This window comes from Bipolaris maydis (assembly GCF_028858645.1).
Source record: "Bipolaris maydis strain C4 unplaced genomic scaffold PSV08scaffold_1, whole genome shotgun sequence".
NCBI lineage: Eukaryota > Fungi > Ascomycota > Dothideomycetes > Pleosporales > Pleosporaceae > Bipolaris > Bipolaris maydis.
In genome coordinates, this window is record NW_027093857.1 from 2,631,903 (window position 1) to 2,653,967 (window position 22,065).

Below are 22,065 nucleotides of genomic sequence, written 5' to 3' on the forward strand. Positions count from 1 at the left end.
TCCAGATAAATCCACTCACGCGATCAACCTCGTCACATTCGCACACGCATATATACATGTAGTGTTTCTCTCCTCACACTTTTAACTTATCGTGTCATGCAACATACCGTCTGCAGCACATGCGGTTGCGACTCCAATTGCGGCTCCGAGCTTTTCCGTTGTGGTACACAACCTAGCCTCGGATGTCATGCGTCTCAGGAACAAGTCAGCCGATCGCCATCAGACCACCACTCAGACATGTCCAAATAACAGCGCATGTGGTCCCTCGTTACCGATGGGGTAATCGATTTCATAATGCGGGGCAGTTTGAACCTAGAAATCGTCATCGCTACCGGTTCCTTCTCGCGTTCAGCCGAGCATTCGCCGTCCGCCCGACGACAAGCGAGGTAGCGACCGCTCGTCATCACGCAATGTCAAGCATGGGCATGCTGATCGACTGCCAAGTGGATGCATAAGTAGGGATTCTCGTGCTCTAGTGTCTGTGCTGAGTGAAGAATGTGATCCAAGTTTTACAGTGCACGGATCGACGTTGAATTTTGAAGTCGAATTTAAATATATCTGTAAAGACGGAGCAGTGGTGATAAACAACCAGCCTTATTCGACCCGCCTTGAAATTCTATACTTGAATTCTAAGTCCAAACTCTACTCCAAACTCAAAAACAACAATGGCATCTCTACTCCACCTCCCAGCTCCCCTCCCACCAACATCCCTCACACTGGGCCAACTCATTACCGATCCTCTCTCCAACAACTCCCAATCTCACACACCATCAATCGCCCACGACGAAATCAACTGCGTCATAACGGCCCAAAAAACAGCACTCAAAACCCTCACAAACCCTACCACATTGCTCTCTCACCTCGCCAACTCTCCACAAACCCTCTCCTTCCTCCGCAAAACAACCCTTCAAGGCAAACCCATCTACCTCGTCACCGCCCTGGAAACCAGCCAAAAACCCACCTTCTCCACTACCGCACCCTCCGCCTCTGTACGCCGCGTAGACTCCGCATCAGATATTCAGTCTTCGTCGTCAAAACACGCGGAAGACGAGTCCATCGTAGCGGTCGGACTGAGGGAGGTGAAATGTAAGGTCGAGGATAGAGAAGCGCCGCATGCGTTGGAGGATATTGGGTTTGAGTGGGAGTACTACGAGGATGGGGAAGAAGACGGACAGATGGCTGTTGGTTTGGGGGGAGTGCTTAGTAAAGGGGAGGGCCGTGGGGATGTGAGTGATAGGGGGAGGAAGCAAGAAAGAATGGAAGAGGATAGCGGGGAGGAGGGGATTGGTGGGTTTTGAGTGAGGTCTTTTATGATGACTTTCCTCACTGTTGATATTTGATGGATATATTCATTCGACGATTTCTCATGTTGGTGATTGAAATTGGGAGTTGGGAATAACTGAATGAACGAAATGGTTCGTAGCGAGACAAGGGAAGGACAGAAAAGGCTCAGTGGATAGTATGGGGTATAGCATGGTAAATGGCGTTATTGGTACTTTTCTCTTTTATGCAATTTGGATCAAGCCAGCAGAGGGCCAGTAATTTCTCATCAAAACGTCCATCTGGCAATCTATTAAGGTGGACAGCTGATCAATCCATGAACCCCAAGACATGCTGTAGCATCCAGACGTATGTTCAAGCACACTGCCCCTCTGCCATCTTACAAAGCAAAAACTATAACAAGCAAACAATCATTGAATGAGATCTTGATTCAATTCCAAACGACTCCCGATCTAGCGGGGCATCCGTGGTCTTCGTATTCTAACAAAAACCTTTAGGCGAATCATGCAACCGATCCCTATCCGAACGATCATAGTAGTACAAAAAAACACCCAAACTCCCCATACCCAAACAATACAATACAAAAGCCTTGTCGGTCACTAGATAGACTCTCCAGTATCAGCTCTAGGACGAATACCATCAGCAGCAAAAGCCCAGCCGCGGCCTTCAGTCGGCGTCATAGCTCTCCTCTTCTCCACGGGACTCCACTCCATACCAGGAGCGGGCAGCCCCGCAATGGCCGCATCATCTCTTGCTCTCTGCCTACTACCGCTCCTACGGTGCCCAGCACCCTCAGGCCTGGAATTCGCACTCGCCTCCTTTGCACCATTCAGCCCCTCAGGATCCGTAACCAACCGCACACCAGCCGAACGCTGACGTTCCCTCTCAGCATTCAGCCGCTTGCCCTCCGCCTTCTTCTTCTCAAACTCGATTATCAGTGTTTTGAAATACGCTTCTGCCGCGCTTGTCGCACTGTAGTGCACCGGCGTCCAGCTATAACTATTACTGGCAACCGGATTCGCACCGTACTGCAACAACATCCTTAAAGCTTTCAGCTCGCCGGCTGCAGAAGCATGATGTAGCGCGGTATTTCCCTGGTTGTCGCATGCAGAGAGTATATTTGTGCCGTGCATAATCAACGTGGGAATCAAGTGCAAGGTGCCGGACCCTGACTTGCACGCCAGCATCAGTGCATCCAAACCCGTCTTGTTCTTCCAGCCCACGCATTCGGGGAATCGCTTGGCGAGGTAGACGCCGCATTCTTCTTTGCCGGCCATGGCGGCGAGCATCAGCGGCGTCTCCCAGTCGTTGTTGCGACTGATCATACCATCTTCGTGGCCGGCATCGACGAGGAACTCGGCGATAGTGGTGAAGCCATGCTTTGCAGCAAGATGCAGCGAGGTGTTTGAGCGATCGTCAAAGTCTGGGTTGCGGATGTAGTTGGGGTTGTTGCGAATGATGCGCTTGACCAGCGGAAGGTCGTTGAGGAGGATGGCGCGCCGCAGACGCCGGGGTACGTCAATCCTGATGCTGGTGTTAGGACAATGATGATGCCCATTTAATGTATTGGCGTATGTGGAATTGACAAGAGAAGACTTACATGGCTGCCCCAATCAAGCATGGTGTAGTTCCCAAGAGAGCATTGGCAATCTGGTCAAGTCGTCGTGACGTGAGGGAGGACGGGCAGTGGGGCAGCAACGCGTTGGGTCTTGAGCTGGTTGCGGGGGCTACTAATTCACGAAACGGCGTCTTGCTGCAACCGGCTAGCACATGCATCGATGTGCGGCATGGATGTCCTTTTGGTTTGGCACGCTTGCCTTTTGTCACATGCTTCTGCCTCAGTAGTGGGATACAGCCACTCTTGCGAGCCTTGCGTTGTCTCAAGTCTGTTCTATTCATGCATCATTAACATGTTGATCTATCTCGTCTTTGCAAGCGCTTCCTAATACCAGTTCCGCACATGGCTATCGTACACGCTCGACTATCAGACCCCGCTTACAAACCCTCAAAATCACCAGCCGCATCGTCCTCATCAATGTCTCCGTCCTGGATCTCCTTGGCCAACTCGCGCTCCCTCTCGCGCGCCTCCTGGGCGTTCTTGAGTTCCAGGCGGTGCTGGTTCATTGGGTAGCGCATTGCCTTGACGCACTCGTCATGCAGAGTCAGGCATGCGCGAATACGTTCATGGAACGCCTCGCCGGGCTCACGGGTTGCGTAGATGTCTCCAGCCACCTTGGTCTGCATAAAGCCTTTCTCGTGGTCAATTGACGCCTCGATCACTCCATCGCGAATAGCCTTTGCGACAATGTACTCGGCCGATTCCTCGCTCTCGAGACCAAGGCGGATGCAAATGTCGCGCAGTGAAATGCGTGAGTAGGAAAGTGACAGCATGCGGATGCCTGTCTTGATGACGTTTTGTCGCAGACGAAGAATAAGCGTGTAGGTGCCGTCACGGTGGAAGACGGATGACGATTGCTGAACCACCTTCAAGAAGCCTTGCAAGTCACCCACACGGACAGCCTGGACCAGACGGAAGTAGGGTTCCATAGCACGTTCCAAGCGAGGCTGGCTGAAGACATCGCGCTCGGGAATATCACCCATCAACAACTCAACAACGCAAAGTAGCTTCATGGAAGCCTGGTAGAAGCCAGTCGCGCAGTGCGCAGATGGCGACTTGCGGGTTGCGCTGGTCAGGTGCTCGTGTGCCTCAGTGTAGGATAGCTGGATAGCCCTTATGCGGCCAAGGTAGTACAGGTATCTCGCAACCTGGTTATTGGGAGCATTGGGTGGGAATTGTGTCTGGGCCACAAGCAAATCGGCTTGTGTGATGTCGGCAGTCGAGAGGTAGTTTCGGAGCAGCAGTGTGGTGACGGACGCTTGGGTATCGGGGTCTTTTCGGAGAACAGCGCTTCGGAGAGCAGCAAGCAGTTTTCCACGGATGGTGATGACGGCTGATTGCTTGGATGGAGGCTTAGGGTCCATCTCCTCGTGGAAGAGCGAGAAGTAGAAGTAGGCCTTTGCCGCTAGCGAGTCGAGTGTCCGCCTGTTCAACTCTCGGATCTTGTCTACCAGCTTCTCGGAGAATTCGGCGCCCTCTTCAAACTCCTTCTGGTCATAGAGATATACCTGTTCCTGTCAGTCGTTGTCCGCCCTACATCCAAAACGAACATACCTGTATCAAAATAGCTATGTAGACGTCCACCTCGGGCAATGGCTCCTTGGTGCTGTTTTTGTTGAGTTGTACCTCCTCCTTGTACTGGGATACAACGCTCTGTATCGCCTCGCCGTCCATACCGATATACTCGATGAAAGTCCGGGCTGTGGCGTTGTTGGGTGAGTATGTCAAGATGACGACGGAACATAGTACTCGGTCGGTGAGCCTCTTGCGGAGAGAAGATATTGAGCGGAGAGCGCGCAGAGTGAATCGGGTATCGAACTGGGCTACGGCGCGTTCAAGAAGGACAAAGTTGCTGCGGATATCTATAGTCGTCGGATCAGCACTCTGGGCCAGGTACTTGCAGGCCGCACTCTCGGTGGCAATCATGTGGTTTGAACACATCTTGCGAGTCGACCATGCCGTCATGCAGTCGGCACAGGGTCATTTTGAGGTAAAAGGCATGCTGTAGGGCGCAGATTGGGCGACTTACCAGCAATGGCCTTCTGCTCTACGTTCTCGCTTTTGGGCGCCTCGCCCGCCGTAACGACGCCTTCCATGCTGTCCGCCATGACGGTCGCTCTTGTGATTTCTGCGGATGAAGGGGAAGGTGCAGAGCGAAGATCGGGGGCAATGGACGTTGACAGTGGTGGGCGAGGGTTGGTGGTGTTGGTGCTAAGCTGAGGGTGGAGCTCCCAGCTTCACTGACGCCAGCGCGGAACATCGGGGAATAGTTATCGAGCACCGAGCGCCCACCATTGTTTACCCCCCGCGTCGCCATAGCACACCCTCTTCCTATTCAGGAATTGCACATAATGACGCTTCTGGACGCGTATCTTGAGCAAATATCGCTTTGCTCGGCCTCTATTGCTGAACTACCGTATGTTCTTTGCTCTTGGACTGCACCCTTGGACTGAACCCGTCCCAGATTCGCCCCACCAAAGATATTCACCAATGCGTTGCTGCAAAACCATGATATAACCAGCCTGATTCGCGATACCGAGCTGCATGAGCGAGCCCTTTTCTCTGTTCCTCCGCCGCCAGCAGCCCCCAAACATGCGGAACCCGCTCCTTCGACCAACAGGCGCAACACTATCTTCAACCCTAATGGAGGAGGTGGTACTAGCATATCCGGAGGCGGCGCCAATGCAGTAAGAGCGCCTAGACGTAACACAGCCGTCGCCGCAGTCTTGGGCAATGAGCTTGTAGAAAGGATACGGAGAGGTGGAGGAGGAGGTGCGGGTTCAGGCTTGGGTTACAGAATGTACAACCCCAACAACAAGAACGAAATAGACGTCGAGTCACTGTTGGAAGGAGCCGAGAAGCTTCTTGGTGTTTAGTATGTGTATTCAACCAGGAGGATCCTCAACCTTGCTAATAAGACTCAGTCCAATCCCAGGTGTGCACGACAAGATTGCAACCTTGCGCCAAAGATACGCTCAAGTCGCAGCATCGGTGCAATACTACGAAGAGCGGCTAGCAGAGCAGCAGGTCCAGCTCGAACAGCTGAATCGATCACGAGAGGACTACATAGATGAGGCTGACGAGACCCAATATGAGCCTGAGCCAGTTGCGCCTTTGACTGAGGAAGACTTGCGACGAGAAGAAGAGGAAGCACGCCAGCTAGAGAAGAAGAAAAAGGAGCTTGAAGCCCGTGTTCATTCAATGTCAAGAGACATTTCTGGCTTGCGATGATGATATGCCGGCATTACAATAAGGGCCTAGACCCAGGAGTTACAATAAGATACCCCGTTTCTTTCGCAAGCATCCGCGTTTTCCATTCTCATTTGTGACCTCAGATCAAATGAGGACAAAGGTCCGGCCAAGAATAAGATCCTCTGAAATCATTGGACACGGGATGTAGCTGACCGCATTAGCTTAATAAGCTGGCACATGGAACGCCTCATGATCCATTTTATATAAATGGGCCTTGGAGATTAACTGGTCGGAGGAAGGGTGTTTGAAAAAAAGGCGTCTGATCACAGAATACAGCCATCATGATAGATTTCTCCCTCACACCTGAACAAAAGGAGCTCCGGGCCAATGTCCACGCCTTCGCTGACACTGTTCTATCTAAGGCTCCGACCTATTACTCCCACCTTACCACACAGACAGAGCGCTTTCAATCCACTCTTCCCATATATCAGACCGCCGTATCTGCAGGTCTTATCAAGGGCCAAATTCCCGTACCCCTAGGCGGCACTTCTGCTGGACTCGTCGACGCAGCCATTGTGATAGAAGAGCTCCATGCTGTAGAGCCAAGTACCGCAATCACCATCTTGGGTACTGGACTGGGTCTTACGCCTTTGATTCTAGCCGGAAGCAAGGAGCAACATGAGAAATTCCTTGCACCATTCTTGGAACAGACGGGAGAGAGGCTCGCAAGCTTTGTACATAGTGAGCCTCAGGGAACCGCTAATTGGCTGGAGAAAGGAGCACCAGGCTTGCAGACTACAGCGTATCTAGAGGGAGAAGAATGGATAATCAATGGAGAAAAGGTGTGTCTTGGGCGAACTACTTGAACTGTTTGATTCAATCACAATAACTATGTAATTTTTATTTCATACTAACAGTTGTCCAGCTATGGACAACAAACTCTGGCGGCTGGGACCAGCGAGGAGCCGACCTCCAATGCATCGTTTGCCGACAAGGAAAACCTGATGTCCCCCAAGACTCCGCTTCAGACCCCATTTCGAACATCCTCATCCTCCTGGTTACCCGCTCTGATATTGCCTCTAACAACCCCTCCGCCTACCAAGTCCTCGCCGACCCCTCGCTCGGGGGTCACAAATCCGTCAATGGGCCCCACTCCCGCTTCACCAACTTCCGAGTCCCTGCCGCCAATGTCCTCGCCAAACCGGGAGAGGGCGCCCAAGTAGTCGAACAGACGTTTGGCATGTCTGCAGCTATTGTCGGCGCAATGTGCGTTGGCGTCATGCGTCACGCATTCGAAGCTGCGCTCACCTTTTGCAAAAAGGAAAACCGAGGCGGGAAGATTCCTGTGCTGGAACATCAAAGTGTGAGTGATAGGCTGATTGATGCCAAGATGAAGATTGAGGCTGCTCGTGTATTGGTGTGGAAGGCCATGTGCGTGCTGGAAAGTAAAGAGGAGAAGGTGGGTTGGCAGGCGAGATTGGAAGTTGCTCTTGAAGCGAAGATTTGGTGTAGTGAGCAGGTCACTCAGGTGGTGCTGGGGTGTATGAGCGTTGTGGGAATGTGAGTTACTTCATCTTATTTGTCTAAGTTGACAATGTGTGATCGAGGTACTAATGGGAGATGTGCACAGGAAATCCTATGCAGAAGATATGCCATTTTCGAAGATTTTACAGGATGCAGCGTGTCTTCCGTTGTTTGATGGTGGAAATGTCGGGGTCAGAAGACGGCAGCTTGAGAAGATTTTTCAGGAAGATGGCTATCAGCCTTGGGGCGCGACGTATCCGGAACAATAGCTGGGCGGATGAATGGGTCTTGTTAACTTGGAGCTCAGCGTAGATAAGAAAGATGGATGCTCCATACTTAACCAATGCTAGTCCTTAGCTGCGCTTGTTAGTATGTACAGTGACAATACCAGATACAACCAACGCATCGAGAGATAATTCATATCGTTCAATACGCTAGAGTTCCCATGCTACACTGACTTCTTAACATACTCTACTGGGCCCTTGTAGGTACACCTACCGAAGAAAAAATAGTGCACTGTTGCAACGCCGAAAAGAACGCCAACCATAAGACATGACCAATTCATGTTTACTAACGAGGGGTGTGGTGCTTCCGGGAAGGCGAGGAAGACAATCGCGAGCGCGTTATACGAAATGGCGCAAAAATTCACTAAGATACCTGCTCTGCTGAGATTGAAGCGAGAAGAAAGGAGAGGCTCTCCAAGCAACCTTCTTCTCAGCATGCAGCTGATCACTATGTTACAGCCTCATATCTGCCACAACACTCACGCTCAAGGGGTTTGCCCAAGGATTTAAAACTACTGGCTTATCTCTACAATATGCTCTAGATCCAGTCACAGGGGAACTTAGTGGGGCACGAATAAGCATCGCGCTGAGACCCCTAACAAGGTGAAAGTCAAGCTCAAATGCTTTACTCAATGAAACAATATCACAAGCCCACAGTATATCAATACAAGGCGATTTGAAAGAAAACTCTAAAACAACTACTCTGGTATCAAAAGCAAGAGATGGGCTACGGTACTGCCGTGGTGAGAGCTCTTCGATAGCCAGTCATGAGTCTCGTCAAGTTATAATTAAACAGGAATGGACGATCTCAGACAGCTACAGATTGTGAGATGTAGATCATTAGGATAGTCTGACAAAAAAACAATGAAATGCTGTAGAAGTTATAGGATAACTGAAAAGGTTTTATCTTGGTGCTAAGTACATGATTATAATCTCAGTACCAAACGCCCGCTTACCAGACCTTGCCGACGAAGTTGCAATCGCAATCTGATGCCTTTCCAATGACTTGAAAAATACACATGACATTCCACCAGAGCTGAACCATGTATCCAAAGCAGTACCCTGAGACATGGCCAGAAGCTTCCTGAATAGCTGCAGCAAGCACGTGAGCCATCTATCCGTACTCCTGCCGGAGCCAAACAGTAAGGATTAACAATATCCATTCCAATTAACTACAGAAGATCCATCACCGTTATAAGAGGCCTCACAACCATCGAAAAACTGTGTAACAGGTAGTAGATCATCTGGTATGCAGCAACGATACTAATTGTATTAGATTTATCTCGTTTACGTTTAAGGAACTGCGCTTCTTACATTAACAGTCTGATAGCCACGTGAATTCCCAGTCCCTGCAACAGTAACCGTATACTTTTTCACGTATCCATTAGAAACTTGTGCACAAGCTTGGAGTGTTGAAGTCGGTGCGTTTTGGTTACAGAACCACAATTTGCCACTAGCGTGACAAAGATGAGCTAGTGCTATAAGAAGAAGTGGACTTGGGTGTGAAAAATGCATTGTAGAAGCGAAGATAGTTAATTTAAAGTGTCTTACAGATGGATAACGACCACTCGTGCATTTTTATATAATGAATTAAAATTGGCGAATTTAACCGGCTATATAATATGATTATATCACGTGTATTCGTATAAGAATACGAGAAGACTATAGGATCTGCGGGATTTTAGTAGTCAGATGATATAATATTATGTCAGATAACTTAAATAACTACTCGGCTCTACTAGTAGTTTAGTAATCTCCGACTTGATTCCTTAACGCGGCTTGGATCATCCAGCAAGTCGATAGCGTCAAGGAAAATGAAGATGATGGCACTTCAGATGTTACACAAAAGTCATTTCAGAATCTCGAGTGCTAGCGGGAACATTTTCAAAGTTCCGTCCAAGTCATCTCAACGAAAATCTTGGATCAATATGGCGTCTGACTCAATAACTGGCGGAAGAATCTCGATCCACTTGCGTATCACACTATAAACAAATAAAATAGCTCCATTGTCTCACGCGTACAGCCTTTGGGTGGGTCCTTAGCCTCGAGCGAACACGAATATGAGCATACGGGCAAACCCGCTTCTCGGATCACACTGGCATATTGGCCCGCCACACCCGAGGCCTGAGAGCTTCCTCCAAAAGCATCCCAACCAGAGTTATATAGGACCTGGGAATCATTTGCCATCATCAATAATTTTATACAATCTGCTGCTTCCAGATCTGCGATCGTGGTGTTGTTTTCAAAAGTCCCTGGTATCTCGAGCTTGGCGCGGTTGAAGCAGTCCTCTGGTCTAGACGAACTGAGGAGCAGGGCATCCCGTGTAATATATGAAAACCTTCAGAGTCTTGCTCTATTGGTGCGTGAAACTCTAGTACCTGACTTGATCTGGGTATGTTGTAGATATCCCAGCCCCTTTTTCTTGTGCTTAGCTTAACTGGTTTGATAATACATAGATTTCTTGGTAGCATTCTTAGATTCGAGAAGGTTGTTTTCTGTTATACTAAATCTTATATAATCGTTGTTAGACAACAAGGCTATGATAAGCACTAGTTAAGAGCAACGATAGCAGAAGTGATGAAATGTTTTAAATTCACTACAGACGAACAGCTACTGGGCTAAGGCCGTGTTCGTTGAGCTTACATTCTCAGTGCTAAGTCAGGTATGACTAAGAGGGCTCGATCAAGTCCAATAGGCACTAGGGAGACCCATAGGAACTCAGAGGACGCTAGCTTCTCACAATTAGATCGTCTGTTAGTGCTAGGAGGTAGAATTTAATCACTGTGGATGTTGACTTGCGTACAGAGCTGTAGGTAGAAGTCTAACTTAAGCTTTAAATTAACAAATGTGTGTAGCGTCCTCTTGCCTTATGAACGATATCTGCATAGAGCTCTAGGCGGGCATGTTTTATGAGGTGCTTGTAGTAATCTGTTCAATTGCAAAAGTGTCCAACGCGAATATCTTCATGTCGATATCACTGCAACTAAACAAGACTTTAAAGTCTGAAGCATATGATCTCGATAGTTTGTGCACGTTATCTGTGCTTTTGAAGTAAATTCAAACAAAGGGACTCAATTCTTTCATATTATATACATAGTGCGTGAAGATAACTCGCTTCCTCCGCAGTAAGACCCGTGGGCCAATACTATTTACATCGGATTCATACTAGCGTCACTACGATACTGATCAACAACAAGAGCTTTAGTAGCTCTCTCCATGTCAAAGGGAGTTTTTGTACTACGATCGTAAATGAGTACTGAGCGACTAAAGACAACAAAACTCTGATCTAGATTGACGCCCAAGATATCATTGTTTGTAATAATGCTTTTCATTGCATTTCTGAACCTAAAAACACTTAGGTTGCCATCACAGAGCCAGAATTTCAGGACAGCGTTGATCGTTGGATTGTTGAAACCGCCGTAATATGGGCGGGAGTCGAGGCCTGGTACTGAAGTATGGATACTAGCGTTGTAGATAGTACTAGATGGCATGGACTCAAGGAGTGTTTGCATGATAGTGGCGGCAAATGTGCTATTGTCGAATGAGGAGCTGTTGGCGTTGGTATTGTTTGCAAAGGCCCAGTAAAAAGCATTGAAGGACGAATCAGCAGGCTGACAAGTGCTGTTGACTTTTTCAAAAACCTCTGTGGCGTACATGTTAACGGAGGCTGAAAAGTCGTTAAAGGCATTGCCATCTGGTCCGATGACGTCCATAGTATAGTTGTTTGGTGGTGGAGTGGCGAAAGCGTCCTGCGAACGGCTGTATAACTCCGTTATATCATTATGGCCGAAATAGTTGGGTTGCGGCAAGTTAGCCGTTGTGTTGATGCCATAGGCTGAATCGAAGATATGGTCTTGGATGTAAGCGAGAGGTTGGTCCACACTATCTGGAGCGTTCCATGCCTTTTGGCCGTGGACAATGGTATGGTGATATAGATATTCCGCAGTAGTCAACCCCTGGCGGCGGCGGCCAATAGCAATTTGCTTTGGAAAAGAGTTAGGCCAACTGACACCACTCACGTATTGAGCAGCAGCCTGCTGAAACAAAAGTATAGACGTAAGAATAAGTAACATGTTGTTGTATCGGAGCGATTTGTGGTGTTGTATGTCGTTCTGCGGCGCACAGAATTCCACGTTTTATAGTCTGAATACTACGTAGGGTAGGATTCTAAGCTAAAATAAATTGCGAAAGCACACGTAAGAAGGATAGTATCTGTCGGAATGTGGAGAGATCGGACGCTTGGTCCGGCGCATACGCCGGCCAATATCACTAGAGGTTTCACCGGCTTTATCTTCGGAGCTTCTTATTTCTGTATAGAGGAGGTGCTCTTTCGAAGTTCTATTCTACGCTAGTATGAAAGTGTAACGGGCCACTGTACGTAGGTGGTCAGTGCATGCAACAGGTCAGTGCATGCAACACCCACACTAACCGAGGCTATAGATGCTCACATAAGAGCTGTTATCGCGGGAAACTTACTAGATTAGTCTTAGTAGTCTAAACAATTACTCCTATAGCTGCGTACAGTGTTTTAGTCGCAGGCTGCGCGCACGGTAGTGTAACGGCTGAGCGTTCGACACGACCCATATCCGGGAAGGATCCGAACTAAGTTACTATTGGACTTAGCAGGAACTGCTGAGATAAAAACCCAACTACGTGTGAGAGCTTATTTTGTCGCTTTTTCTGGTTTTACTATCTGTGAACAAAAGTGTTTCATTAAGTGAGAACCTAACTTTAATTAAGGGCTACAAAACAAGCTACATTTACATCTGATGAGGAAAGTATCGATACAGATAATTAACTTGGTTTCCTGACGCTATCACTATTCAAAGGCACGAAATGTCCACAATTGTTGCAAGACGTAAGGTCATGCGACCGACCAAAAGACAGCAATTATCCAGAGGCATCATCCTGGCATACTACCAGATGCAATATAATAAAAGGCTCTATTATCTAAGTTGTTAAGTATCTTCGTGAGGGGATAGGCTCTAGAAGATATGGCACGGCCTACTCAGCAGCCCGTAAATATGGCGAGGAATAGGCTTCTAACCTTAAACACCCTCGAAGTACACTAGCAAATACAAAACTTCCCAAACTATCCATTTAACCTGATTTTAGCCATAGAAACGACATGAACATTCCGTGAGTGCGTACTACCTTTAAACAGTGATGTTACGGTTCCCTTGCTATCGCGCGAATTTGAGCTCACGTAAAAAGTGTAATCGCCCTTAGCAAGTGCCCAATCTTGTGCTGGGACATCCCAGTAACTAATATCCCTGCGGCGGATCTCGAAGGTGACTTTAGTCGAAACGCTAGCTTCGAGAGCAAATTTCTTAAATCCACGTAGCTGCTTAGGAGGTTGCTCAGCGCTAGCCGGGTATTCAACATAGAGCTGAGCAACCTCTGTGCCTGCCTTTTCGCCTGTGTTGGAGAGTGTGAAATCGATAGAGACAATATTGTCAAAGAGATCAGACTTTCCACCGAGGGTAGCAATTCCTGTAGGATACGTGCTTGCCAATGCGGACGAATCAGTACTGCTGACTTGGACTCGTGAGTACTCAAAAGAAGTGTAAGAAAGGCTATATCCGAAAGGGAAGCGGACTGTCTTGTTGTACTTATCAAAGTGCCTGTAGTCGATGTGTACGCCCTCGTTGAAGTCGCAGTCGGCGTCATAGCAGATTTTGACCGGATAGTCGCTTCCGTTCTTCGCGATCGTGTTGATCAGTCTGCCACTTGGGTAGGCATCGCCGTAAAGTACGTCAGCTATCGCATTGCCAGATTCCTGCCCGAGATAACCGCCATACAAAACAGCAGTCACATTCTCGTTATCAATCCATGCTTCCATCAAACGGGGGCCTTGGGTGTTGATGACGACAATAGTGTTGTTACACTCGGAAGCGATGGTTGTGACCATTGTGTCCTGGTCCTTGTTGAAGAGCTCTGTGTGGTCTGCACCTTCACCAGAGAAAGAGTTCAAGAAGACTATGCATACTTCTGAAACTGAGGCGTAATTGCTGAAGGACGGCCTTGTGGAAGTGCCAGACTGTCCAATGCCAGCACCACCGGCTCCTCCGCCCATACTCACGCCACTGTCCATGCTTGGACCACCGCCCATACCGCTATCCGTAGAGTTGCCTCCCCCATTCCAGTTCGTTCCAGACATAGGTGAGCCATTAACCATACCTCCCGAGTTAGATGAGGATGAGTATGTGTCGTTCATGACCCACCAAAGCATGGCGCCATCATTGATAGTGCGATTCATGATGCTTTGGTAAGGTGTACTGATGTAACTGAGTGACAATTGAGCAGAACCAGACCCAGAAACCAAATGGCCTTGGTAGGTTGGTCCTTCGGTACCTTGCACACCGAAGGCCATATTGGGACCTGCCATGGCAGGTCCAGCATGAGCACCAAAGATGCTAACAATGCGTGGCTTTTCAAGGGGAACACCGGCATTTGAGCTGTTCGAGTTTTTGAGCAGGACGAGGGAGTTTGCGCCGATATTGCGAATCAGTCTGCTATGGTTTGCCCGTACTTCGCGGTACTCGGTGATCTCGGCCTTCGATGGAAACATTCCATCGTCCAGACCAACTAAATAGTAAGGAATAACGTTACGCATGGCCATATCATTGAGACGAACTTGTGTAAGAGAGCCGTTAGCAATGCCTGCCTCCATGGTCGACTCCGACCAGAGACTGGATGAGCCGTAATCAGATCATCCATTAGCAGCTCCGAATGCTGTGATCTGGCCTCCCACATCAGGCCAGACGAACCCAGGGAACCCAAGTTCATCCTTTGGAAGCTCATTGAGCAGGCGGTTGTTCTCGCATGAGTATGTGCTGTTGGCACGGTTCATTGAGCACATTACTGCAGCCATACCTGACCTCACGGCATCTGCAAATGGCCAAAGGTACAACTCGTGGATTGTCTTGTCGTCAACGTTGCTGGAGTAACCAATGGTTGTAGAACCACCCAGTCCTGCTGTTCGGTTTGTCTCCTGCTCGTTGAGCAGGAAATGTCGGCCTCCACCAATGACACCTGCAGAGTTCATGCCTGCGATAGCATCTTTGGTTGTGTAAGCGATCCATGAGACTTTGGAAGTCGAGGAAGAGTTTGAGGTAACATCGCCCTTGGTGATAATAGAGATCTTCTGTGAGTTGGTCAATTGGGCCACAAACGCTTTGGCTTTTTGATAGGCCTTAGCGAAGTTGCCCAAACGGTCTTAAAATAGACGTTAGCAAGATACGTGCCAGCGACAAGAGCAACGTACCAGGATCGGACGAGAGAAGACCAGATGAGCTATTAGATGCGCCCAATACACGAGCCGCAAGTGCTGAGGTTATAACGAATGATGAGACGACCCTCATGATGAAGGTACGAATAAATGAAAACTATTGAGCGAGAGTCAGAATAACTGAAAAGCAGTATCTTCTGGGCATGAACTTCTCACTACTACGGCGATGTGATAGAGATATTGGGAATCTTCTGTCACAACCTGCATCTAAGCTGACGCGTTCGATATACGTCGCCCATGGTCACTAGGCTACCCGAGCGACAAGCTTGAAAAACTTCAAGCAAGAAGCCCTGTTATCAGATTTTGTTCACCAGCTAGAGCTTGTTTCGAAACAGCACCGCAGCCATCATCTTAGATTGAAAGTTTGGAAGATCGGTAGTGAAGAAGGTGACGCGGACATTAGAGCCTCTGTCGCGACATGCAAGATGTATTCCTGTACAGCCACGCCCAATTCTGTAGCATCTATAAATGCAATGATGGTGGCCTTCTTCCTCCACAGTCAAAAATATTTGCAGTGTCCCGTAGAGAATTCCGACTTAATGATTGGCTCTCAAACATTTTGTACATCGAGTTTGGATCTAAACGTTGAAATGAATGTGTGATTGGTACAAAAAAGCTCTACAGTTGTCCGCGTATTTCGTGTTAGCGGTGTTGGGTTCCGGCCGGAACATCCGGCGGGATACTACTATCGGGTTTCACGGATTGCCCGAGAGAGGCGAGAGGCTTGCCTAGAACAGCGCCGCGCAATCTAGCTGGCCAAGGTTGTGAGTCTCCCGCCACTAGGTCCACTCTCCGATTACGTATACCAATATCGAACAATTGTGGAGTCCATGTTTGCAAACTTTACTATGTAGATCATGAGCCTACGTAGGCTACCAGCCCCACTCGGATATCAGGTTAGCAAGCGGCAATGCAAAACACCGTGTCTTGCATGGCCTCAGCAGAATCCCTTCGAAAGGTCACGGATACAGTCGGTACCAAGGTCAGCAAAGGTGTGGTGAGAAGTTCTAGTGCTGACAAAACTGCCGAGCGCAATTGATTCAAGGAGTGCCGACAAAACTGCCGAGCGCAATTGATTCAAGGAGTGTAAAAGAGAGCAAGAGCCCGATTTAATCAGTTACTGCTTTGGCAGTTTGTACCTATTTGAACATGTTTTCAATTTTTATTGTTACCTTGATTGGAGCTGTCGCGGCTAGCCAAAGCATTTCGAAACACGATAACAGCAGCCTCGTAGTTACCCAGGTCCCAGACTATGTCCGTCCCTACGCCGTCCGCGCATACACGCTCGATGGTGTGCGTATTGGCTCCCAGGTCTACCGGTTCCCAGTCACAGGGCCTTCCTCAGACTATGCCTTTACGCTAATTAGCACTGCGGCACCCGCCAGCAGCGAGCTGGGTGTGCTTCCTCACGTAGGTCATGTCCTCTCTATGTACACAGACAGAGAAAATTCTGAACCACGTCTTATAGATTCATCAAGCCCACTATGAGAACTTTTACAACCTCCGCGGTCGCTTCGCCCTCTGGGCCTCTAAAGATAACAGCACTGCTGGCCGTCTCTTCACACCCGGCGACTACGGTGCAGTCCCGCACAATACAACGCACACATTTCAGATCCTCGATCCCTTCACTGAAATGGTCGGCGTCATTCAACCTGGCGGTTTTGAAGATCTCTTTTACTTCCTCGCCTCAGCAAATTACTCCTCTTCGACCTCGGCACCATTCCCCCAGGGAAACTTTACCAGTCCTGGTGGCGATGCAGCGGTCATCAGCGCGCTACAGTCGTACGACGTATGGGCGCAGCTAGAGTTCAGTCCGCCCATGGACTTTGATGCAAACGGCATGAGTGGCAACAAGGATGCCCCGTGGAGGAATGGAACGAACGAGCTCGCTGCCAACAGCGAGACGCCCTTCTTCGTGGCTAAGGGCTATGGTCCCAAGATCCTCGCCTCGTCTGCAGACAACGCCTCGTATTTTGTGATCGAGCCCTTCATTACCGCCACACAGTCCGATGGCAACTTTACTGAGGGCACAATCACCATGTCTAAGCTACCTACTGGTGCGGAGCCTTTGACGTGGTTCTTGCCTGGCCACACAGCGCTTGAAGTTGTAGATGGGCTAATTGGGGTGGAAGTGCAGGGCTTCTATGAGAAGCTAAGTCTAAGTGTGGGTGATGTCGTCTTTGTGCCTGCGAATACGACCTGGAGCTTCTGGGGAGAGTCCGCCTACTCAAAGGTCCTATATGTTGGACAGGGAAAGGATACATTGGATGCAAGGCTTAGAGCTATCGGAGAAGAATGGCAGAGTGTATTGTGGCCAGCGTGAAAAACTGTTTTAAATAATAGATGTCAGGCTTCGGTCTGCAAGACTATAAAAACTGTTATAAGGGGTTGCACTTACCTGATCTCATATAAGTCTTTTTGGATACAGGAAGAATAATTCTGGGATCTATGTATGTAATTGTTGTCATTGTTCGACCGTCGTAGCGACACAGTCTCTGTCACGTAACTGCTCAACTGATCAGTGTACTTGGCGCGCAATGGATTACTACCAGGGGATCCTCTTTCTCACCATAAACAGAGTGGGCATGTTTGACGAAGCTTTCATGTCAAGAATCAATCTGACGACATACTGCCCAGCATTCTTCGACAAGGCCAGAGCAGAAGTCTGGGAGTCGTTTTTCCAAAAACTAGAGAGCAAAATGGAGGGCGAGATTAGAGTGCACAACAAAACGCGAACATATATCGAAGATTGCAAAGAGCTCAAGGCGCTGCAATGAAATGGGCGTGAGATAAGAAATGGTACATTACAGGTTGCCTCGTATCTCTTCCAGTGTATAGATACCAACCTTTTTCTGCTCCAGCCTTCCATATTGCCGTGTCATTGATAGAAACCGGCGGGGAAAGAGACAATCGCGGTTGCATCGTTACCAAGCAAAAGCACGCTCAGGCAACTGTGGAGGTTTCCAGAGCCTCTAGGAAATACCTCAAAGATCTGTACCACAAGGATGAAGACGCGGTCGCTTCATTGAGAGGTGATTAAAACGACCCTAGACCCAACGCGGGAGACGAGGGTGAACAGAAATATCACTAGGTACGATGAGAGGTTTGGGTACCGTAATGAGAATTTCCGCGCATAAATCATATCTCATTTATATAACGACTTGGAGCAGAAGTTCCATATACCATCTTCCAGAAGAAGCCTCTTGTGCACAAAATCCCCATGCACTTACTTCATACTACCCACTATACCGACATCCCCCCATCAATACAAATATTCTGCCCCGTCATACTCCGACTCAGCGCCAACACCCTCACCTGCTCGGCACAATCCTCCACTGTTGCCAACCTCTTCAACTTTGTATTGTTGATAGAAGCAGTGCGCTTCGACTCTGGGAACTTGAGACCCCACTCCGTCAACAGCATGCCAGGGCTAATACTGTTTACCCGAATCTTGGGCGCTAGGATAATAGCCAGACTTTTCATGAGGTGAATCTGCGCGGCTTTGGTGACGGCATAGGGAACACTGCTTCCACTGGGCTTGACACCGGCAATACTCGCTGTCGAGATGAATGTGCCTTCTGTTTCTGCCAAGGCATCTTTGGCGGCATATGCGAGCCACAAGTGCGTCTTGACGTTCATGGTGAAGCACTTGTCCCAGTCTTCGTCGTTGACTTGCTGCTCGATGTCTGTAAAGGTCGTCATGCGAGTCCAGCCGGCGTTGGAAACTACGACATCTAGTCTGCCCATTTTCTCGAGCGTTTCTTTGACGAGACTCTGGACGGAGGGCTTGGACGACATGTCCGCTTGGACGAGGTGGAAGCGTCGGTTTGCCTCCGAGGAACTGCCAGGTATGGATGTGAGTTCTTTGATGAGGGACTGCGCACGGTCTGAATTGGAAGAGTAGTTTATCACCTGACTTTGTTAGTTTCTATATCTCAGCGGCTGAATTAGCTGTTTCAACGTACGACGCGGAAGTCTGGTGCGAGTGCCCGGGCGATTTGGGCTCCCAGACCCGCTGAGCTCGCCGTGATAAGAGCAACCTTGGTAGCAGCCATTGCGAATGTTCAATTGTGCAATATGTTGCTTGTACAAGAAACATGTAATCTGGTATAAATAGTTACTGAGGTATGATCTTGCGGCTAGTAAGACGCGTAGGACGCGGGGTCACTCCACATTCCGTCATCGGCAATTGTTCGCGGAACCTTTCCGTGCAACTTACAGTGCGGCAAACCAGATATAGATAAGGGACATGAAATGTCAAGAAATCAAGATTTCGGCATATACACTATCATGAGCATGATGACTGTATAGCTTTGAATTGAAGAAAATAGCGATTGCCTCATGCCCAAACACTGGTCATTAGGGCTGAATAAATCATGCGTTATGGAATGAATAACGTCTCTACAAAATCTCCTTTCACAACCAGCAAACACGTGAAGATGTAGAGTGATGATCTAAGAATTAATGTACAAAATTTCTGATCTTAGAAGAATAGAATTCAAGAGTGGAGGTGATTTTCCCATTATGGCTTAATCGTATGCGGATCTGCCTTATCATCGGCAGCTTTTGGCAGTCCAGGTTCCACGCCATCCTGCTCATGAGTCCTCATAGCTTCGAGAACCTCAAGCCCCATATCTGTTCTTGGTCCTGTAAAGTTTTTGCGGCCATCTACAAACCACTGGAACGTACTGATGAAGAGGATGATGCCGAATGCGACAACACAGTAATCTAGATACAGTTAGATAAACACTTACAAGCATATCGAAAAAATACTTACTCATATTTGAAGCTGTGACGGGTAACGCCGGTGGGAACAAGAACAACACCGTGGTAACAATGGTATACGCAACACCAATAATATTTGCCGCCCAGCCAAGAGGTTCTGGCATGGCAAAAGGTCTAGATCCCAGCATTTTTCTACCGCGGACAAGATTGATGGCAACGGGTATGGCGTAACTCACACCCAAAGCGACGACAGATGCAGAAATAAGGGCGTTGAAAGCGCTGCTGGAGCCGATCAAGATCAGGCCAAAGAGAATCGTCAAAGTAGCGGCCAGGATCAATGCGTTGAGTGGTTGACCAAGTCGCGGATGCACCTTTGCGAAGAACTTTGAAAATGGTAGTCCTCCGTCACGAGCAAACGCATAAGTCATGCGACTTGAGGTAGTCATGATGGCAGTTTCTGCGAAGAGAATACAGACCAATGGGAACATCAAGAGACAAGTAGCTCCCGCCCGGCTTTTCGTTGCGTTGAAAAGGATTTGCAGGAGTGGGCCGGGTGCTGCTGAGATGATTGATGCGGCATCACCTCCAGAAACGAAGAGCAAAACCATGAGGAAGATGAAGCCGGTGAAAGTGCCGATAAAGACGCAGTAGATCATAATCTTTGGGCCTTCGACTGACGCGTTTGGAATCTCTTCAATCATATGGGCAACGGCGTCGTAGCCGGTCAAGCCAAATCCGCCCTGGAGCAATCCAAGAAGCCAAGCAATGCCATCTGGCCAGCCCGTCTCGTTGATAAACTTAGTGAAGACGAACTCGGCGGAAGCGAAGTCGGGAGAAGCGCAGGCCAGAACGGTGATGCAGATGATTGCAAAACCACCGATAGACCAGATAAATGCTGTTCGGTTGACATAGGGCAGCAGGCTGTTCATGAAGGCGTTGATGACAAATGCAATGAGGGTCCAGGCTACGTAGATTAGCCAGACTTGCCACGGGTGCAAACTAAAGTCTGGATGCCAAAGGGCGATAAGACCAGAGATGAGTTGCGAAGCAAGGAGGCTTCCGGAAGTGGTCAGGGCAACCCAGCCTGACACGTTAATCCAGCCAGTGATGAAGGATGCGAGTGGAACCCATTTCTTCGGAGTAATGGCAGCAACCCAGTGATATCTTTGCTTGGGTTAGCGTAATTCAAGACCAGTGCTCGGCCGAGTCTTACTGTCCACCGGCTGTAGGATACGCGGAGAGAAACTCGGCGAGCGACGAAGCTAAGGCTAAGTTACAAATCCCGGCTGTGAGAAGACCCCAGATGACGCTTGTTGAGCCACCTGATGGCAAGGCAAGCCCGAGCGACGTAGAGAGGGCAGTCCATGAATTCAGAATGGCGAAAGCCAGGCCCAGCATGGACAAGAGACTGAAGTTGCGTTGCAGCTCGCCCTTGTGGCCAAGCGCTGTGTAGAAAGATTAAATCAATGTATATTCCCGAAGTATGACGCCTGTTCCAAACGTACCTTGCAGCTGGGCCTCATCGTCGAGAGTTTGTCGCTCGCTGGGCTTCATGGTGTCTGCTCAACCCGCAGTGAGAGTGTCAAAAGGTCGCGTGCTGGAGTGAGGCAAAGGCCGACACTATTTAAGAACAATGTCCCTTGACAGCGGAGATACTACGGGACGGGTTTCGTCAGCCATGCGGCAAGTCCCACAGCTATCCGAAGTAGGCATGTCCACCAGAGTGGCTAAAGCTTGACGAAGCTTGATAGGGACCCTACTACTACAGATAGGGAGATATGTTCCCAGTCAAAAGACGGGGTAATAGCCAATGAGGAGATGCGTTGCCGATTATCTTGTGCTGACCGAACGGCGTTACATCGCTCCGCAGCATGCATTATCCGACACCGGGCTGCACTACGGCCATCGCCGTATCGCCGTACCGATAGAGCGTCAAGAGCGTTTGTGGACCTTGTTGATGTGTATTTTTTTACCTAGCACCGACAAAAAGGTAAAGTCAACGTCTATAGGGAGCGTTGAGGTTTCTCGAAGCTTTGATTCGGCTGCCCTAGCGGTCTTGGCACGAACACCCTGCAACGACTGATTGCCCAGAGCAGGGTAACCTCATTGTCCGTGAATAGCACCATGTTGGTCTCCACCGGTCGTGGATC

The 22,065-nt window shown here is 48.9% G+C and overlaps 11 protein-coding genes across 11 annotated transcripts; 4 read left to right on the plus strand and 7 right to left on the minus strand.

Moving 5' to 3' along the window:
• The first annotated feature begins 506 nt into the window (after positions 1 to 506).
• PSV08DRAFT_259050 (uncharacterized protein) lies at positions 507 to 1,590 on the plus strand. The gene has a single exon (XM_014220201.1). It carries the CDS (start codon positions 666 to 668, stop codon positions 1,296 to 1,298), a length of 633 nt encoding a protein of 210 aa, XP_014075676.1. The 5' UTR covers positions 507 to 665; the 3' UTR covers positions 1,299 to 1,590.
• Positions 1,591 to 1,704: 114 nt separating this feature from the next.
• On the minus strand, positions 1,705 to 3,057 carry PSV08DRAFT_376628 (ankyrin repeat-containing domain protein; the record flags this gene model as incomplete). Its single annotated transcript, XM_014220202.2, has 2 exons — positions 1,705 to 2,805; positions 2,882 to 3,057. The coding sequence occupies 2 exons, from the start codon at positions 3,055 to 3,057 to the stop codon at positions 1,881 to 1,883; spliced, it is 1,101 nt and encodes a 366-aa protein (XP_014075677.1). The 3' UTR covers positions 1,705 to 1,880.
• Positions 3,058 to 3,155: 98 nt separating this feature from the next.
• PSV08DRAFT_259068 (proteasome regulatory subunit C-terminal-domain-containing protein) lies at positions 3,156 to 5,103 on the minus strand. The gene is made up of 3 exons (XM_014220203.2): positions 4,929 to 5,103; positions 4,454 to 4,761; positions 3,156 to 4,407 (listed from the first exon to the last, which is right to left on the minus strand). The coding sequence occupies exons 1-3, from the start codon at positions 5,005 to 5,007 to the stop codon at positions 3,277 to 3,279; spliced, it is 1,518 nt and encodes a 505-aa protein (XP_014075678.1). The 5' UTR covers positions 5,008 to 5,103; the 3' UTR covers positions 3,156 to 3,276.
• Positions 5,104 to 5,250: 147 nt separating this feature from the next.
• PSV08DRAFT_193511 (acyl-CoA dehydrogenase/oxidase) lies at positions 5,251 to 7,872 on the plus strand (the record flags this gene model as incomplete). The annotated part of the gene is made up of 6 exons (XM_066091992.1): positions 5,251 to 5,315; positions 5,520 to 5,774; positions 5,824 to 6,091; positions 6,466 to 6,937; positions 7,108 to 7,651; positions 7,722 to 7,872. Coding segments are annotated over 6 exons (1,755 nt in total), but the record flags the coding sequence as incomplete, so codon positions are not given.
• Positions 7,873 to 8,844: 972 nt separating this feature from the next.
• Positions 8,845 to 9,470, minus strand: PSV08DRAFT_3466 (uncharacterized protein). Its single transcript, XM_066092783.1, has 2 exons — positions 9,214 to 9,470; positions 8,845 to 9,162 (listed from the first exon to the last, which is right to left on the minus strand). The coding sequence occupies exons 1-2, from the start codon at positions 9,412 to 9,414 to the stop codon at positions 9,049 to 9,051; spliced, it is 315 nt and encodes a 104-aa protein (XP_065950022.1). The 5' UTR covers positions 9,415 to 9,470; the 3' UTR covers positions 8,845 to 9,048.
• Positions 9,471 to 11,048: 1,578 nt separating this feature from the next.
• On the minus strand, positions 11,049 to 11,972 carry PSV08DRAFT_346481 (uncharacterized protein; the record flags this gene model as incomplete). Its single annotated transcript, XM_014220206.1, has 1 exon — positions 11,049 to 11,972. One exon carries the CDS (start codon positions 11,970 to 11,972, stop codon positions 11,049 to 11,051), a length of 924 nt encoding a protein of 307 aa, XP_014075681.1.
• A 1,019-nt stretch (positions 11,973 to 12,991) lies between these two features.
• PSV08DRAFT_358273 (glycoside hydrolase) lies at positions 12,992 to 15,320 on the minus strand (the record flags this gene model as incomplete). The annotated part of the gene is made up of 3 exons (XM_014220207.1): positions 15,167 to 15,320; positions 14,670 to 15,117; positions 12,992 to 14,591 (listed from the first exon to the last, which is right to left on the minus strand). The coding sequence occupies exons 1-3, from the start codon at positions 15,261 to 15,263 to the stop codon at positions 12,992 to 12,994; spliced, it is 2,145 nt and encodes a 714-aa protein (XP_014075682.1). The 5' UTR covers positions 15,264 to 15,320.
• Positions 15,321 to 16,143: 823 nt separating this feature from the next.
• PSV08DRAFT_193516 (RmlC-like cupin domain-containing protein) lies at positions 16,144 to 17,787 on the plus strand. Its single transcript, XM_014220208.2, has 2 exons — positions 16,144 to 16,600; positions 16,659 to 17,787. The coding sequence occupies exons 1-2, from the start codon at positions 16,340 to 16,342 to the stop codon at positions 17,511 to 17,513; spliced, it is 1,116 nt and encodes a 371-aa protein (XP_014075683.1). The 5' UTR covers positions 16,144 to 16,339; the 3' UTR covers positions 17,514 to 17,787.
• PSV08DRAFT_376636 (uncharacterized protein) lies at positions 17,728 to 17,975 on the plus strand (the record flags this gene model as incomplete). The annotated part of the gene is made up of 1 exon (XM_066093328.1): positions 17,728 to 17,975. The coding sequence occupies one exon, from the start codon at positions 17,728 to 17,730 to the stop codon at positions 17,965 to 17,967; it is 240 nt and encodes a 79-aa protein (XP_065950023.1). The 3' UTR covers positions 17,968 to 17,975.
• A 317-nt stretch (positions 17,976 to 18,292) lies between these two features.
• PSV08DRAFT_398239 (uncharacterized protein) lies at positions 18,293 to 19,301 on the minus strand. The gene is made up of 2 exons (XM_014220209.2): positions 19,156 to 19,301; positions 18,293 to 19,102 (listed from the first exon to the last, which is right to left on the minus strand). Exons 1-2 carry the CDS (start codon positions 19,243 to 19,245, stop codon positions 18,434 to 18,436), a joined length of 759 nt encoding a protein of 252 aa, XP_014075684.1. The 5' UTR covers positions 19,246 to 19,301; the 3' UTR covers positions 18,293 to 18,433.
• A 221-nt stretch (positions 19,302 to 19,522) lies between these two features.
• On the minus strand, positions 19,523 to 21,510 carry PSV08DRAFT_3484 (amino acid/polyamine transporter I). Its single transcript, XM_014220210.2, has 4 exons — positions 21,421 to 21,510; positions 21,129 to 21,360; positions 19,968 to 21,079; positions 19,523 to 19,918 (listed from the first exon to the last, which is right to left on the minus strand). The coding sequence occupies exons 1-4, from the start codon at positions 21,467 to 21,469 to the stop codon at positions 19,713 to 19,715; spliced, it is 1,599 nt and encodes a 532-aa protein (XP_014075685.1). The 5' UTR covers positions 21,470 to 21,510; the 3' UTR covers positions 19,523 to 19,712.
• Positions 21,511 to 22,065: the final 555 nt, after the last annotated feature.

What these genes read in the sequence shown, in the direction of transcription:
- PSV08DRAFT_3484 (XM_014220210.2), bottom strand. Translation starts at nt 21,469, where the DNA reads ATGAAGCCCAGCGAGCGACAAACTCTCGACGATGAGGCCCAGCTGCAA. An exon ending in TATCCTACAGCCGGTGGACA is followed by an intron (nt 21,080 to 21,128) that starts GTAAGACTCGGC and finishes ACCCAAGCAAAG; the next exon opens with ATATCACTGGGTTGCTGCCA. An exon ending in CGTCACAGCTTCAAATATGA is followed by an intron (nt 19,919 to 19,967) that starts GTAAGTATTTTT and finishes AACTGTATCTAG; the next exon opens with ATTACTGTGTTGTCGCATTC.
- PSV08DRAFT_193516 (XM_014220208.2), top strand. Translation starts at nt 16,340, where the DNA reads ATGTTTTCAATTTTTATTGTTACCTTGATTGGAGCTGTCGCGGCTAGC. An exon ending in AGCTGGGTGTGCTTCCTCAC is followed by an intron (nt 16,601 to 16,658) that starts GTAGGTCATGTC and finishes CACGTCTTATAG; the next exon opens with ATTCATCAAGCCCACTATGA.
- PSV08DRAFT_259050 (XM_014220201.1), top strand. Translation starts at nt 666, where the DNA reads ATGGCATCTCTACTCCACCTCCCAGCTCCCCTCCCACCAACATCCCTC.
- PSV08DRAFT_398239 (XM_014220209.2), bottom strand. Translation starts at nt 19,245, where the DNA reads ATGGCTGCTACCAAGGTTGCTCTTATCACGGCGAGCTCAGCGGGTCTG. An exon ending in TCGCACCAGACTTCCGCGTC is followed by an intron (nt 19,103 to 19,155) that starts GTACGTTGAAAC and finishes TAACAAAGTCAG; the next exon opens with GTGATAAACTACTCTTCCAA.
- PSV08DRAFT_3466 (XM_066092783.1), bottom strand. Translation starts at nt 9,414, where the DNA reads ATGCATTTTTCACACCCAAGTCCACTTCTTCTTATAGCACTAGCTCAT. An exon ending in GTGGCTATCAGACTGTTAAT is followed by an intron (nt 9,163 to 9,213) that starts GTAAGAAGCGCA and finishes TAATACAATTAG; the next exon opens with TATCGTTGCTGCATACCAGA.
- PSV08DRAFT_259068 (XM_014220203.2), bottom strand. Translation starts at nt 5,007, where the DNA reads ATGGCGGACAGCATGGAAGGCGTCGTTACGGCGGGCGAGGCGCCCAAA. An exon ending in AGAGCAGAAGGCCATTGCTG is followed by an intron (nt 4,762 to 4,928) that starts GTAAGTCGCCCA and finishes CGACGACTATAG; the next exon opens with ATATCCGCAGCAACTTTGTC. An exon ending in ACATAGCTATTTTGATACAG is followed by an intron (nt 4,408 to 4,453) that starts GTATGTTCGTTT and finishes TGACAGGAACAG; the next exon opens with GTATATCTCTATGACCAGAA.